The sequence below is a fragment of the Diadema setosum genome, chromosome 6, assembly GCF_964275005.1.
Source record: "Diadema setosum chromosome 6, eeDiaSeto1, whole genome shotgun sequence".
Lineage (NCBI taxonomy): Eukaryota > Metazoa > Echinodermata > Echinoidea > Diadematoida > Diadematidae > Diadema > Diadema setosum.
Genome location: NC_092690.1, coordinates 38,076,951 through 38,095,136, shown reverse-complemented (window position 1 = coordinate 38,095,136; position 18,186 = coordinate 38,076,951). Strand labels below are relative to the sequence as shown.

General features: G+C 36.0%; 1 protein-coding gene across 1 annotated transcript; it reads right to left on the bottom strand.

The window, feature by feature from the left end:
- Nucleotides 1–2,068: 2,068 nt before the first annotated feature.
- LOC140229772 (caspase-2-like) lies at nucleotides 2,069–4,960 on the bottom strand. The gene is made up of 4 exons (XM_072310008.1): nucleotides 4,750–4,960; nucleotides 4,082–4,225; nucleotides 3,245–3,354; nucleotides 2,069–2,209 (listed from the first exon to the last, which is right to left on the bottom strand). Exons 1-4 carry the CDS (start codon nucleotides 4,958–4,960, stop codon nucleotides 2,069–2,071), a joined length of 606 nt encoding a protein of 201 aa, XP_072166109.1.
- Nucleotides 4,961–18,186: the final 13,226 nt, after the last annotated feature.

Here is an 18,186-nt window from a genome sequence, read left to right as displayed (position 1 = left end):
AATTCTTGAATTTCTTTCCTCCGTTTATATTATTCAACGTACGTGGTGCTCGGAGTCTTCATGCATTATGCTGCGCTATTTTATGTCATCCCCACCCCCCCCCCCCCCCGGGGGGGGGGGCTGTAAAAGGAATTTATGTGACTGTCTACTTATAGAACCTACAGGAGATTGGTAGTCCTTGTCCTTGGTATCAATTTATCGATTGTCATTCAGTTCACTATATATATATATATATATATATATATACATATATATATATATATATATATATGTGACCCTGCACCTCAAAACAAACAAAAAGTCGCCAGACATGAATTTTTAGTTTAGACCATATTCTGAAAGAGCAGACTTTAAGCTTTAAAATGATGTATAACTCAAACCAAATGGACTCTCCTAACCTATCTAAATATTGGAAAGAAAGCACAAACCCAGGAAAAGTGTGAACTGAGAAAAGAGGCTCTGAAGTACAGTGTCTATTCAAGCGCTTAATCTTTACCAAACCATGCTGGCTGTGCAATGAATGGGACAAAAAACAGGAAGTAAACCACCAGAGTAACAACAATGAAGGGATTATCAGCTTAAACTGAAATTAAGTATGCCTCATTAACACATTCTGTCCATAGTCAATGTCAACTTTCAAAGCAGAAGCACTATCCTTTCAATAGTTATTAGAGTTGAAAGTGAAGAGTCAGGACAAGGGTTTTAAGAAATGAAAAAGGGATTCTAAAGACACACCTAATCACACTATTCTACCAAAAATGTTCGAGATAAACTGCTAAAAAAAACACACTTTTCTGCCCGTTTTATGATACCAAATTTTAGCATAATGTAAAAGAAGACCCGCTCTTTCAGAAAATATGAAAAAGTCAAGTTCGGCTGGGTTCACCCATTTCACTTATTTTCAGTCCTCACGCAAAATCAGTGTGTGCGACTTAATGTTCATTTTGAGGTGCACTATATATATATGGTATCTATATCAGTAAGATTTTATAAGGCAAGATTTTATTTTTACATTTTTGGAAATTTTTATAAGGCATTATACAACCTACAGGAGGTTGGTAGTCCTTGACCTTGGTATCAATTCATTGATTGTCATTCAGTTCACTTTATGTATATATATATATATATATATATATATATATGAAGAGTTTGTTTGCAAAAACCGATAAGTCCATTTTTGACAATTTTTAAGTACGGTCTTTTTCATAAAGTACAAAATAATACCTTTTAAATGACATATTGGTCACTACATATAAAGGTATACTTTTGAAGTTATGGTCAAAAGAAACAAAAAATTTCTAATTATTTTCTTTATTTTTCTTGACCTTTAATCGCTAATATCTCCATTTGGCAAATATGGACTTATCGGTTTTTGCAAACAAACTCTTCATATATATACACTCATATATATACATTATATATATATATATATATATATATATATATATGGTATCTATATCAGTAAGATTTTATAAGGCAAGATTTTATTTTTACATTTTTTGAAATTTTCTGCATTTACAGGAAAATATGGAAATTACACACATAATCATACGGAAAAATACATTGATAATTCTTTAAAGGCATAATTTACCATTTGCAGGTGAAACAAAAATCCAGCATTAGTGCTTCAAAATAGCTCTAAAATGTGAGTTTGGGATAGAAACAACCACTGTAAAAATTTGAATCCGTATAATCAATGTTAAGTGTCGCTAAATACACAAAATGTGAACAATAGTTATAATAAAAATGTTTTCAGACTAAACCGTCTACAGTTACGGTTTATTGAGAAAAACACTGATATCTCCTTATATTTTCGGCCTTATTGCAAAAATTTTATATGGTAGCATGTTTTGTGATACAACAGACCTACACATATGCATCAAATGTGATATCTTGAACATTTCTGAAATCACTGCTCCCAAAGGTAAACTGGACCTTTAAGACTGCCTTGGCTTTAACAGGGAGTAACAGCGACACTTCAGATAAGCTGATAAATCCATAGGACGACTGACGTTACACTCCATGGTTTCGTAGACATTGTCCCATTGCTCCAGAAGACTGCCACGAATCATTCGGATGGATACTTGGGCAAAAAGTATATCTTCTTCCCAATCCCCTGACAGACTATCTGCGGTGTCTGGTAGGTATGCACCTTCCTTTCGTTCGAGAGTTTTACGTCTCCTTCTAGTCTTTTGACACGCTGACTCACCTTTGGGAGAATGTAAAACCAAAACTGAGACTTCTTGTGTGGAAAATTGCTGATCTTCGGATTTCAAATCAATTGTTCGATACAATGCACATATTTGCAGATAAAGTACATAAAGCATGACTGCTAGAAAAGAAAGAAGAATAGAAGATTCGTTTAATTATAGTTCAAACTGGTGATTTGATCGAAATAATTAACCATGCAAGCGTCCAAGATATCTCACCTGGATATCGCAGTATGTATAGGCTTTTCAATGTTTTTCTTTTAATCTTTCAACAATGTCCAACTTCAGTGGTATTCACATTTGAGTGATGTACGTAGGTAACCAAAGTGTTTTTTTTTAGTTAGTTTTTTTTTTTTTTTAGTTATTTTTTTTTTTTATTTTTTTTTTTTTTAGCTCAAAGCAATGAGGGAATGCTGTTTGTAGACTATTTCAATATAAACCCATATGACGTACCAATTGAGAATTGGTTAGTTATTAGAGTTTCCTCTCAATGTATTATATTCCTCGTCGTAATTCCACGCCCATTAGTGACGCATTGCCTTTAAATCACCCAAAAGATCACAAGGGAAAGGAACAAGCGGGGCAGTCTGTACAGAAAGGCTCTAAATATATGACACATACAGAGGGATCAATGAAACCCGGATGTGGCACGAGACACGGCACAGGAGCTCCCCTATCTTTGCTTTGTCAGCAGATTAAACCAGGAAGTGGCATCAGAAATAAATAAATAAATATGTATATATATATATATATATATATATATATATATATATATATATATATATATATTTATAGGATATACATGTACACGTTCCTTACGCGGGTGAGACAAAACAAAAAACAAAGAAAAAAAAAAGAACACACACAGAGAACTGATGACCAAGTGTAGATTTCCTACCAAATATCTTCATATTTGTACAGAGCCCCTTTACCAGCTGATCGCGCATGGTTAAACCACATTTGTTTGTTTGTTTGTTTGTTTTTCTGGTGAAACTAAGCGCATTGTCTTGATTTCCTCTCTATTATGACCTCACCTTTGTCATTATGGTGTAGAGGTCGTCCTTGTGCGCCCTCACTATAAGTTCCTCGCACAATGCTTGAATGAACCAAGATCCGTTGTCTGGATTCCTCAATGAAACATAGCCTGAGATCGGTTAGTAGAGAAGTGGGAAAGCCTTTGCGTTATGGTCACAAATTATTTGTCTTAAATGCAACGTAGAGGTCACTGATTCACATAGCGTCAAATAAACAATTACATTTTATTTGAACCACCATGGAGAATTTGGCTTCATTTTTTTTTTTCAATTGTCACTTCATGCATTTGTGTCGTAACCTACAATTAGCTCACAATGTTTCAAGATCCACAAAGAATAAGCAAATTCCCCAGTATGCAACAGCGTAGGAAATGGAAGTTACTGCCATAATGAAATCCGATGTTATCTTTATGATAAATGTTAACATAATGTATAGTGACATGGTGAGGGTGTAGTCTGTAGGCATACATCTGCAATATCTTCCTTCGTCAGGCTTCGTCGACCAGTTCCTTTAAGCATCTCCCTAAAACACATTTGTTTAATTCTCAATTGTGAATGAAGTACGATTGTTATGATTTGAGTTGTTTTGTATACATTGCTGCATATTTCGTACATGATGGGTTTTTATGTTCTGAGATTATTTTGTTATGTATAGGAAAGCATTTTGTTTTTGTTTTAACTTTATTTGCTCTGATAAGTTATCGTGTTTGAATATTGTATGTTTATATTATGTACTGTTCATGCTGTTTATGTAAGAGCGCCATGAACATCATTCTTGATGGACTTCAGCGCATTATAAGAGGCCACTATTATCATAGGTAGGTCCTACTCCTTTACCTTCGCTGGTTGCGTAACAAATAAACATGTCCGCATTTTCGGGGTTTCCACACCCGTCTACCTGGAGGTGAAGGCTGTTATCCATATGGACACGCTGTAAAAATGGTTCTACAGCCGAGTCCATTGCAAGCTGCGTCAGTTTATCTGAAGAAAAATAAAATGATAAAAACTCAATTAAAAAAAGCGTCATATCACCTACATGTATTATCATATTGCGCAATCACGAAAGAAGTAAGGGATTGAAGATAACAAGTCATAGAGAAAGTGTTCAAGTAATCATTGTACTTCTGCTTGGACCCTGGTTTGTTAGTGGACAAATAAAAATCAGGCCAAATGATTAATGAATCATAGAAAATAATATAATGTTCTCAAAACACTTTGCATAGGAAAGTGTTGTCACATTGACATGACAGTGAGAGATAACTACTTTGCAATGCCCGTGTCGTGTTTGGTCCAATGCTTGTTACCGAGACCACTCTTCGTTTAGTACACGGTCAACCCGCAAATATGACTATCCTCGAACTGTTATCGTTTTCGCTGCATTTTCCTTCTTAATCATCATTAAAAAGGGGTTTCACTGTGACAGTTTGTTTTGATATGGTTCCTTTATGTGATATATATGTATAATATAAATCTAACATAAATCTAACATACAGCAAAGAACTTACCTCCTCTGCAAGCTTGGATGAAAAATATTTTTGGTTTTCCATTGAGTTGAGGACAATTTCTCCCGGAAAACACTTCCTTGATTTCCTTCATTTGGACAACTTTATCGTCAGTTCCTAAAATCCCTTCCTCAGTTCCATGACTCATCAAGACGATAACGACTGAGGTATGGAACTTTTTTATCTCATCCTTCAGGGAGTGGAGCTCTTTCATGATCTCCTATGATATGATATGATAATATGATATCATTATTATACATATGACCCTGCACCTCAAAACAAAAAGTCGTCAGACATGAATTTTTAGTTAAGACCATATTCTGAAAGAGCAGACCTTAAGCTTTAAAATGATGTATAACTCAAATCAAACGGACTCTCCTAACCTATCTAAATTTTGGAAAGAATGCACAAACTCAGGAAAAGTGTGAAGTGAGAAAAGAGGTTCTGAAGTACAGTGTCTATTCAAGCGCTTAATCTTTACCACACCGTGCTGGCTGTGCGATGAACGGGACAAAAAACAGGAAGTAAACCACCAGAGTAACAACAATGAAGGAATTATCAGATTAAACTGAAATAAAGCATGCCTCATTAACACATTCTGTCCAAAATTAATGCCATCTTTCAAAGCAGTAGCACTATCTTTTCAAAAGTTATTAGAGTTGAAAGTGAAGAGTGTGGACAAGGTTTTTCAGAAATGACAAAGGGATTTTAAAGACACACCTAATCACACTATTCTACCAAAAATGTTCGAGATAAACTGCAAAAAAAAAAAAAAAAAAAAAAAAAAACACACACACACACTTTCCTGCCCGTTTTATGATACCAAATTTTAGCATAATGTAAAAGAAGACCTGCTCTTTCAGAAAATATGAAAAAGTCAAGTTCGTCTAGGTTGACCCATTTCACTTATTTTCAGTCCTCACGCAAAATCAGTGTGTGCGACTTTATGTTCGTTTTGAGGTGCACGGTCACATATTATGATGTGACATGTTATGATACGCAATTTAACACAAAAGAAATCAATATAATTCAAGCTGTGAAACAGCTTATTCAGATTTTGTTATTGTAGTATTTTTACCGGTTCATTTTGCGTTAGAAGAAGTTCAAAATTAATGGTGTTATCTTTTGCACCTCATACCCTAACATGACTGTATGCATATTGCATTTATATTGCTTGATTGCGTGTCTTTCTCATAACCTTTTTCCTAAAGTGGCATATTGTTATTGGATATGAAAAAAAAAAAATTAAAAGAGTAAACGCTACGTTGCAAAATCCCCCCAATATTAATAAATAGTATATTCCATGAATAAAATTATACATGGGACAAAAATACTTAGGCCCAATAGGCTATCAACCGCACTAATGCATACATTGTTTAGATATAAACGATATACAGATATACAGATTATACAGATACAATTATACAGATGTATCACGAACAAATCCAGGAGACAATCATTGTAAGTGGAAGTTTGATTTTAGGTGATTGTTGGGCCTTCATACACTTGCAATGAGTCGAAATTTTGGTGACGGCTTCTGGAAAAAAAAAAAAAAAACACAAGAATAATTATTATGTCATTGCCAATAATTTCAGACACCCGTGCGAGGTTGAATAAGGGGGAGGGGGTGCATGTATGGAAGACCACTTTTTGTATGGAGGATTTACATTGATTTGCATGTATTGTTAGACATTCGAACTAACTGATGTCTTTCATACGGCGATTTTTAGCTGAAATGACTTTTGTGAAGAAGATCTTCATAATCTTCATAAACTTACTTTAGCAGTGAGGTCCTGAATTTTTTTGGTCTCGTAGCCGATTTCTTCGAAAACGTGTTGTACATTCTTTACGTCAATTTCCGATCCCTTCCTCATCCTCCCTTCCTTCTCGAAATTGTAGTTGTTTACAATAAATGCTACACCTTTCTCCCTCTGATTCATAGAGTAACTCTGGAAGAAAGCGTTGCATATACATTTCCACTAATAAACAGAACACTGCAAAACACTGCACAAAAATAACATTTGATATGACAACATGCTTGTATTATTATTCATGTCAAAGTCATTCAATGACAACAATATCACAGTTACCAATGCCTGTGGTAAATTACATGATCCTGCGTCACAAAGAAGGTTAGGGCAGATCCTGAAAGAGGAGACTAGCTTCTAAATAATGTAACATTCAAATCTAATGGATTCCCCCTTACCTAAGTTGAATTTATGAAAGAAAACAATAATTCTGCACGGAGAAAAGGGGCTCCGAAGAATGGGGTTCATTCAAGCGCTTAAATCTGCTATGTGCAATGACTGGGACAAAGAGTATAACTTCACAGCAACAACAATGAAGGAATTATCAAATTAAATGAAGTTGAGCATGTTTTGTCAACTTTTTTTTTTCCATTAATAATAACAACTTTCAGAGCAGCAACACCGTAGCGTTCTCACAAAAGTTATTCGAGTTAAAGTGAAGAGGGAACTAACGGTTCTTAATATATGAAAATGGGTCTCGGCGTTATACCTATAGAGACCCCTGCTTTTTTGTTGTGTGTGTGTGTCACAATATTTAGAAGGCTGTGCAGGACGATGCCAAAATAGCAATTTAAAGCAGGGGATTCTACAAAGCTCATTTTTAAAGGCAATTACGAGCTTTCGAACCCAACTGCTTTCTTACATACCTCTTCTGGATCTAGCTGGTCTATCGATGGATGTGCAGGAATAATCTCCTGATTGTAGTAGCCGTCACAATCAGGCAAAATGTCTGAAAATGTCAACAGCAGCAGCTGATAAATCTTTGGCATATTTTGAATTAACGTATACAAGAAGAAACTCATCCCGCAAGTACAATTGTATAATGGGTGCAATTAGCTGACTTATTCTCACCTCATGGCTCTTCCGATTGATTACACTTCATAAGAATTTCGAGAAAAGAAAATAAAATTCACCCTCCTTACTGACGTTCAATTTTCCCTAAATAACCAAACTATTTCAAATACAAGGGAATGCTGCTGACTGCAAAGACTGTCGTGTTCACACCACTGTACAACAACGTTTACACATGCACGTGACATACTGTAAATTTCGAATTTTTAGGACTACCACTCAATATCGGTAAAATTACCAAAATACATCTAAGTAAGATTTTTCAGTTATCATTCGGTCAAAGGCGAGGGATGCTGAATAGAAGTATGTTTGTTTTCATTACAAATTCCACAGTTAATCTTTACAAGTTGCTCGAAAACGTTTTAAAATAAATAGAGCAATTGTCCAAAATAACACATATGCTTTGTAATGGTCTACTCCCCCACCCCCCAAAAAACAAACAAACAAAAAGACAAACAAAAACAGGCCTACGTTGGATGTCATCCTTACCCATACCTGTTCAGCTTGAAAAAAAAAAAAAAAAAAAAACATAGCGCCATAGCGCAGAGCACTTATTAAAGTCAGTTCCTGGATGAAGAGCCACACGGGCAAGGTATACCGCACTCCTAATAAACTGAACACTCTATATCATAGTTCATAATTTGTTTATTTCATGAAAATGCGAGTTGTGGAAAGGCTGAGATATGTTAAAGAAAGTAGTCCTGATGAAATATCCTAGTGAAGCAACAATCGTTTCGACATATCCTTTTATCGGACCTTGCAAGACGACTTGTTATCATTTTTTTTTTTCACTCTAGTCCGAGTCCGGAGAGCCCTACCTTCATCCGATGCATCTCTTTTCCCCTTAGACCTTGTCTCTTGTCGGGGAGCAGCTTGCGACGCTCCATTTGAGCTATAAAAAGTTAATGATGAAATGAAGAGAATAATTACACTTTAAGTGAACCTATAGCGTCTTCACTATTCTAAAAATCAGGATGGTTACGCTGTACATGTAGTTCTTCAGTGGTAGATAAACACTTCCGTATTTATTTGAAAGTATAGTAATACACTGTACCGAATTGAGAGCAGTCTCGTGTAGACAGAAACTATACACCAAATGAAGAAAAAAGAAAAATTAAACATTCGTTAAACATGCTGACCGATTGAACCGATTGAACCCATCAGCAATGTTTGTATGTTTATACTAATTAAGACAGACAACCCAAGAGGAATGATTAAGATATAGCCTATCAAGCATCTGGTCACTTACATCATGGACATACTACACACATGGAATGATGGTAACGAAGGTTTTCTTTGATCCCATCATCACTACCGCCACCTGATGTGTATTTTAATGAGTACATTCAGGTGCTTGGAATAATGACGATTGTGTAATTGTGCATCGTCACTGACATAAAACCCATTTCCCTCATTGCGGTCTTATTTTGCTGGCCGAGGTGCCTTTTCATACTCTGCTGCGTTTGAATAAACACCGTTGAAAGGGAGCAGTAAACCCCAAAATATGACAGTTTTCCTGTCACAAAATCAAAATAACTGAAGTGCACACGACCGTGTTGACAAGTACAATTGTATGTAACATGGCTTAAAGATATAGGACTGTCCATGTTTACTATGTAACGATGTGCGAAAAGTGCGACAAATTAGATTACAAATCGCATCGAACCTGCCAAAATAATTGCCTTCTCTTGTAAACTACGCGCATTTCGCAAATTAAATTACCTGAGTGATAATTTCCCAATGTACACTAGAACTGCACTTGCATTTTTCTTGATTTAAGAAAATTACTATCTTTTGCGCATGTCGTGTTTATATTTCTCAAAGCGTCGTCTTGATTTCATTCAGGTTAGCTGTAGGCGGTAATGTTCAGATCAAAGCAGGAAATCTTGTTCAAAATGCATTTGTCCTTCTTTTGACAGAAACAGGTACATGTGTTAATTGACAAGCGATGAACGTCCATGTGTAGTAGGTCCGTGTTTTTTTTTTATTTTTAAATGTTTTGCATGCATTTAGAAATCATTTAAAAGACGGTAAAAGAGAATGAAATCATTATATTCCTTTGTGTCCATTGACTATTCTACTATTTTACACATATACATTATGCGTACATTCGGCCTTTCTCAAACGAGAATCTGCTTACCTTCCAACGTTTGATCCCTGTTCTTTTAGGTTGACGTTTTCCGTTGGATCTTTCGAGGGAAGAACAATATTTGATCAGTAATATCTCAGTAAGATATCTTTCAACAGAGAAACTGGAATTGAAAACTGGTTGGATTCTTTTTGTCCAGGTGGATAAAAAGAAGAATCTATCCCACAGTCTATAGGGTCTCCTGATACAGGATAGCACAATCTTCGTTAAAATGATCAAGAAAAAATCAGACAGTAACAGAAAAAAGGTGCAATAACTTGACCTGAAGAAATCCCCGGGAGTGGGTGGAAGCTAGCCAGAAAATCACTAAAGGTTGGTGGAAGCCTGAATTTCTTATTGCAGTATCTTTAAAAAAATCAAGAAATAGCTGAGGATCCCACAAACGATTCTATGAGCTGGTCTTAGGTACAGCATAAGCATATATAAATCAGCAATTATTGTTGTTAAGTACCACTATAATTGATTCCTTTTTTTTTAATATCATGTTTTGCGTTAGATATTCTTCTTTTGAAATTTGGTACAAACGTTTTTATCCTCATGGAAAGAGCATATGTGACTCTGCACCTCAAAACAAACAAAAAGTCGCCAGACATGAATTTTTAGTTAAGACCATATTCTGAAAGAGCAGACTTTAAGCTTTAAAATGATGTATAACTCAAATCAAATGGACTCTCCTAACCTATCTAAATATTGGAAAGAAAGCACAAACTCAGGAAATGTGTGAACTGAGAAAAGAGGCTCTGAAGTACAGTGTCTATTCAAGCGCTTAATCTTTACCAAACCGTGCTGGCTGTGCGATGAATGGGACAAAAACAGGAAGTAAACCACCAGAGTAACAACAATGAAGGGATTATCAGATTAAACTGAAATTAAGTATGCCTCATTAACACATTCTGTTCATAATCAATGCCAACTTTAAAAGCAGTAGCACTATCTTTTCAAAAATTATTAGAGTTGAAACTGAAGAGTGTGGACAAGGGTTTTTCAGAAATGAAAAAGGGATTCTAAAGACACACCTAATCACACTATTCTACCAAAAATGTTCGAGATAAACTGCTAAAAAACACACTTTCCTGCACGTTTTATGATACCAAATTTTAGCATAATGTAAAAGAAGACCCGCTCTTTCAGAAAATATGAAAAGGTCAAGTTCGGCTAGGTTGACCCATTTCACTTATTTTCAGTCTTCACGCAAAAACAGTGTGTGCGACATTATGTTCGTTTTGAGGTGCACGGTCACATAAAACATATCTATATTTACGTCGATGTAGGGCAATTTGTCAATCAGTTGCAATGAAAACATCTCGACGGAAGAACTTCATAAATTTGAATAACAAAGCAGTACCCGCTGCATGCTATAAGGATTAGAACCAACACTTGCTGTCGGGCGAAAGCTCGGTGGTCTAGTGGAGATGACGCCTGTCCGGTGATCAGGAGGTCGTGGGTTCGAATCCTGCTCGAGTATGTACGCCCATGATTTTTTATCATGGCTACTACTAAAACACTGATCAATTCAGTGCTTATTTACGTCGATGTAGGGCAATTTGTCAATCAGTTGCAATGAAAACATCTCGACGGAAGAACTTCATAAATTTGAATAACAAAGCAGTACCCGCTGCATGCTATAAGGATTAGAACCAACACTTGCTGTCGGGCGAAAGCTCGGTGGTCTAGTGGAGATGACGCCTGTCCGGTGATCAGGAGGTCGTGGGTTCGAATCCTGCTCGAGTATGTACGCCCATGATTTTTTATCATGGCTACTACTAAAACACTGATCAATTCAGTGCTTATTTACGTCGATGTAGGGCAATTTGTCAATCAGTTGCAATGAAAACATCTCGACGGAAGAACTTCATAAATTTGAATAACAAAGCAGTACCCGCTGCATGCTATAAGGATTAGAACCAACACTTGCTGTCGGGCGAAAGCTCGGTGGTCTAGTGGAGATGACGCCTGTCCGGTGATCAGGAGGTCGTGGGTTCGAATCCTGCTCGAGTATGTACGCCCATGATTTTTTATCATGGCTACTACTAAAACACTGATCAATTCAGTGCTTATTTACGTCGATGTAGGGCAATTTGTCAATCAGTTGCAATGAAAACATCTCGACGGAAGAACTTCATAAATTTGAGTAAAACATATCTATTGAATTGGATTGTACCATATATGTGACCCTGCATCACAAAACCAGCAAAACGTCGCCAGTCATGGATTTTTACTTACGATCCTAAAAGAGCAGACTCTAAGCTTTAAAATTACGTATAACTATCGAAATATTGGAAAGAAAGCGCACACCCTGGAAAAGTGTGAATTTAGAAAAGTGGCTCTGAAGCGCCTGTTCTTTTTCAGCCCGTGCTAGCTGTGCGAGGAAAAAGACCAAACACAGGATGTAAGCCACGGGAGCAACAACATTAGGCGTTTTCCCATCAGCCAGATGTTTCGAAATAGCGCGCTATTTTCTGACTTGGGAAATTAACCCAATCACGAAGTAGCGCGCTATTTGATAATGTGAAGACAAATTAGCGCGCTAATTTTATCGCTCTGATCGAGAAAATTTCTCGAGTCCAACTCGGGAAATTTCTGAAATAGCGAAATAGTAGCGCACTATTTGATAATGTGAAAACGACTCGAGAAATTTGCGCGATGCATCCCATCATGCCAAGCATGTGTGACCAGATCGATCGAGGAAAACTGCACACAAATCATGAGGAACTTTTGAGAGGGCACACACATTACTGATGCTGTTTGCACATACTCAGCTGTCGAATTAGCTCGAAAAAACGCGGGCTAATTCTCGTCGGGCTGATGTGAATAAGAAATGAAATAGCGCTCTAATTCGCAATCGCGAAACATATCTCGAGCTTGGATTTTTATCGGGCTGATGTGAAAACGCCTAATAAAGGGATTATCAAATTAAGCTGGAATTGAGCATATTCTATTGACACATACTGCCCATAATTAATGTCAACTTTAAAAGCAGTAGCGTTTATTCTTTCAGAAGTTATTAGACTTGAAAGTGATAAGTTCATTTTTGAAGATTTTGAAGTACGGTGTCTGTCATAGAGTACAAAATGATACCTTTTGAATGATATATTGGTCACTACATATTATAAAGGTAAATTTTTGAAGTTATGGTCAAAAGAACGTAATTTTTTTTTTATTATTCTCTTTATTTTTCTTCACCTTTAATCGCAAATATCTCCATTTGGTAAATATGGACTTCTCGGTTTTTCCGAACAAACTCCTCAAATACATATTTGAATACATATCTGAGTTCTAAAATAATGGCACGTAACCTCCTCTCCTTTACTCCTCTTTTTTTTTTTTTTTTTTACTCGGAGCCACTCTACATTGGATTTCTGTAACTTTTATTTGGTGGTCACGTACAAAAGGAACAGTTGTTTTATTTGTCTTTAAAAAAAAAAACATGGTCACATGAGAAAACTATCTCGTGAGATACCACCACGATGGCCTCACAACTCAATGCAATACACTGCATCTAAGAGTTTTTTGTAAATGTCCACTGATGAAGCAAATATAATAGTACATTTTCAAATCTTAATTTTCCTTTCGGGTTTTTGTTTTCTTGAAGAACTAATACACGCAGTTGATTAGATTTCGTGGTTGTACAGTTGCTGTTTGTCTACCATAATCTCCCTAGAGTACCGTGTCTTTTTTAATTTATGTATATCATAGGAAAGATAAGCCTCTTGACGAACTCCTACGTCAATCGTAAGTATAGGTCCTAGTTTTATGTCTTTAATTCCAACTGTTTAATAATTCATCAGATAACCGCATTAACCTACCCAATGGCAGAAGTGTATCAGCAATGTTCACAAGTCCAGCTTTCATCAGCGCTTTTCTCAGCTCTGATCGAAGGGAAATTGGGCTCACCCCCTCACGCCACGTACGAAGCATCTTGACAGTTCCATCGGTTGACACTTCACCAAAAACGTAGTTATTTCGTAGAAATATTTTTATTTTTGCAGGAGGGAACCCCAACGCCTCCCCGAGCTTCTCGATGAAATCCTTTTCAGTGAGACTATTTGCAACGGCTTTCAAAAGAGAATCATCTGATTGTTGAGCAGCCATCCTGAAAAAAAATAAAAATAAAACGTTCAAGAATTTAATTAATCAATTCCTATCAGATTATTTCTATTAGCCTGAATATTTTTTTATATGTATATCTTTATATTTACGGGGTGTTGATTTATTTGGTGTTTTCCAATCCTAAGTATTTGTGTGGGTCCCCACAGGACTGGAACATTTACAAGTTATTATTTTGGTTTCTTTGTTTGTTTGCCTGTTTTTGCTTTTGTTTGCTTGTTTGTTTGTTTGTTTTTTTTCTTTTCTTTTTTTTTGCAGTTAGATAATGCGTGTGTGTTGTATGTGTGTTGTCAGATAAACGATCTTTAGATATGATAAATGATGAGCTTGAATGAGTTGGAAAATATATAGGTGGACCAAAACGATATAAACGTGAAACAGTTATTTTTATTGACGTCGCCAACTCTGAATAGCTAGTCAATGATATTCCTTTGATTAAGTGTGGACAGATACATTATAAAAGATATCGTCTTTTCCTTTAACCTCGTATGAATAAACACGGACTTTGAATTGAAAAAGGAGACGAAATTTGAAAAAAAGAATACGATAGTTGAAGAAAAAGAAAATTCCAATTTTGACTGCGTAACAAATAGCTTCAAGTCAGATAGTTCATAACTGTATGTCGATTTCACCGAAGTTTCTCAATTTGTTGCAATCGTGTTTCTGTATGTAGATAATCAAACATGTTCGTTTGTTTGTTTGTTTCCTTTTTACAATGTCCATGATATACAGAGATGCTATACGCCTGCCAGAACAGCATTACATTGACGTGCACGGCGGTGAAAGTAATAAGACAGAAAACAGCAGTATGGCGTCAATACACAACATTGACTTTTTTCATAATTGCAATGGGATAATTGAAATATAAAACAACGAATTTAAATTGCGAAAAAGAAAACATGAAAAAGCAACCTCATGACCTTGCTTAAGGCGTTTTGATTTTAAAAATACAAAACTGTATGCTTAAAACAACAATTCTCTACTTGTTTGACTATATCATTGGTATATAACATATATAAAGCCCGAAGATACAGTTCAATTAACTCCGCGATAAGCGCAAAAGCTTCGCAGAGGTCATCGAACCAATGCCCCGCCGGGGGGACGTTTGTAAAAGTGGGGGTCCACTTACTGTTTTCATGAGTTAAAAAGCGAAAAAAAAAGGAGAGAAAAGAACAAAGCCTTACCACGCTCGCACGTCAAGGTTTCTTTGCAGTGCCACTTCCGGGGTAAAAAAAAAGGCGGCGAGCCTCATTCCCCTGCCCCCCCCCCCCCCGTTCCGACGGCCATGCAATGTGGGAAGCGAAGAGGAAAAATCACCTCGTATCTCCCTTAATATTCTACTACCATATCCCTTGAAACTTTATGTATACCGTGAAGGACTCTTCCGAATGATTTTCAGACTTTTACATTTGAATAACTGTGAATTATTCAGCACTGCAGAGTTTCATGTGTTTATAGTGATGAGGATGAGAAATAAAAATGTCAAACCGGGCTCTGCTGTAGATAGCAAGCCTGCAAGCCATTTGATTTAATTCAAAAAGCAGTTGCTTTTTGAGAACTGCTTCAAGGAATTTTGAAACACATGACACAATCGCGATGGGTCGGTAATCAGCTGGGAATGATTTTTCGCCAGACTTTTTGAGTGGGACTAGTTTGGACTCTTTCCATAGCAATTGAAAAACGCCCTCAGCTAAGGACTAATTGAAGAAGAATATCTGTATAATAAATGAGATACTGAAACAGTAATTATAATTATGGGGAAAAAATCCAGCAGTGGTTTCATTCTTTATGTTTATTTATGGGATTGCTTTGCTATAACATTTCACGCTTTTGTTCTCTATTACTAGTATGACATAATATGGCATTCCACTATTAAAATGCCTTTATTTGTCCTTGTGGGTGACCGCTATCTATGTTCTTCCAAAAGCCAGGTACATAGTGTTACATCATATCACAGACAAACACGCCACAAGTCCTGATTAACCCTATAAAGCCCAAGGGCCGGGGGCACATTGTGCCCCTACCAGATTTTCGTTTGCCACTCCTTCGCCCTTTAATCTGATTTCAACCAAATTTGGTGACTTTTCGTAAAATCTTATTGCAAACATTTTGACATATGTGACCCTGCACCTCAAAACAAACAAAAAGTCGCCAGACATGAATTTTTAGTTAAGACCATATTCTGAAAGAGCAGACTTTAAGCTTTAAAATGATGTATAACTCAAATCAAATGGACTCTCCTAACCTATCTAAATATTGGAAAGAAAGCACAAACTCAGGAAAAGTGTGAACTGAGAAAAGAGGCTCTGAAGTACAGTGTCTATTCAAGCGCTTAATCTTTACCAAACCGTGCTGGCTGTGAGATGAATGGGACAAACAACAGGAAGTAAACCACCAGAGTAACAACAATGAAGGGATTATCAGATTAAACTGAAATTGAGCATGCCTCATTGCCACATTCTGTCCATAATCAATGCCAACTTTCAAAGCAATAGCACTCTTCTTTCAAAAGTTATTAGAGTTGAAAATGAAGAGTGTGGACAAGGTTTTTCAGAAATGAAAAGGGGATTCTGAAGACACACCTAATCACACTATTCTACCAAAAATGTTCGAGATAAACTGCTAAAAAAACACACTTTCCTGCCCATTTTATGATACCAAATTTTAGCATAATGTAAAAGAAGACCCACTCTTTCAGAAAATATGAAAAAGTCAAGTTCGGCTAGGTTGACCCATTTCACTTATTTTTAGTCCTCAGGCAAAATCAGTGTGTGCGACTTTATGTTCGTTTTGAGGTGCACGGTCACATATAATTTAGGTATATCGGATGTTGTTGGTTGCCATGGCAACCATAAACTGACAACCATGTCAGTCAGATTTTGCATTTTTTTTTTCTGTTCCCATTTCATTTAACAGCTTTACAGTGTATGAAATGGGTGTTTCTTGGCTGAAATTTGTTGAAGGAGCAAAATTCGACGTAATTATGGTCCTGGAAAGTTTTTCTTATTATTTACTTTGTTTTTTTATGTGACAAAGGCATAACACCATAGAGATAATAGAGATAATTAAAAACAATAATATTTTCTAAAGATTGTTATGCCTCTAATTATATCATTAGTTTATCATATTATCAATTTGCAATCTCAAAATTCCAGTATTATCCAAATATGAAATATCATAAATATATATGTACCCATCCCAAACATTTCATCTCAGGTCTCATAATATATCACTATATTGATATGAATAGCGCCCCCATGTGGTGACCTTGAGAAATGTCAACCCTAAGAAATAATAAAATTCAACTTGCTTATCATTTGTGGCAAATATGAAAATGATTGGTTTACAAGACATATATAATGGGGTTAAAGAAATTATAAGGAAAAAATCATGTTTTTAGCATAATTAATTATTTCCTATGTATTTCTTTATATTTTTGGGAATAGCGCCCTCCATGGGTGACCTTGTGAAGATCCAAAATAATGTACAGTCATTTAGATTATGAGTTAGTCTACCCACGTGCCAAATATGACGATGATATATTAAATAATACAAAAAAATATATAGGGGACATATACACAATGTGCCCCCCCCCCCCCCCCGGGGCCTGCGAGGGGTCAAAATAGCTTGGGCTTGATAGGGTTGAGCGTTCCAAATTTTGACTGAAATTGTTAACTTTTGATGTTTTTGCTTAAAAATGTTCATGAAACTAAGATGTTCACCTGGCTGTTGAACTTTAATTGAAGAGTTTGTTTGCAAAAGCCGATAAGTCCATATTTGCCAAATGGAGATATTTGCGATTAAAGGTCAAGAAAAATAAAGAGAATTTCAAGAAAATCTTTCTTCTTTTGACAATAATTTGAAAAATGTACCTTTATATGTAGGGACCAATATATCATTTAAAAGGTATAATTTTGTACTTTATGTCAGAGACCGTTCTTCAAAATCTTAGAAAATGAACTTATCGGTTTTTGCGAACAAACTCTTCAATTCTTAAACATGTGATCTCCCTTGGATGCTTTGAGGAAAAGAAAATACCAGTGTCATAGATGGATTCCGCGTTTCCGGAAACCCTTGGCATTTAAAATTATCCATGTTCTTAGGCTTTTTAGATTCAAATTATTTTCAACTTTTCAAAGTTGCAAAGGACACAAACCGAGTTTAATTTTCTTTAGTATTCATCAAAAAAAAAAAAATTATATTTCAAGGGATATTCCAGACGATTTTCATAATTTCATATCAAGTAAATAGATCGACAGCTCTATGTATAGAATTTTGGAGTTTATTGCGGCCCTTGAGCAGAGA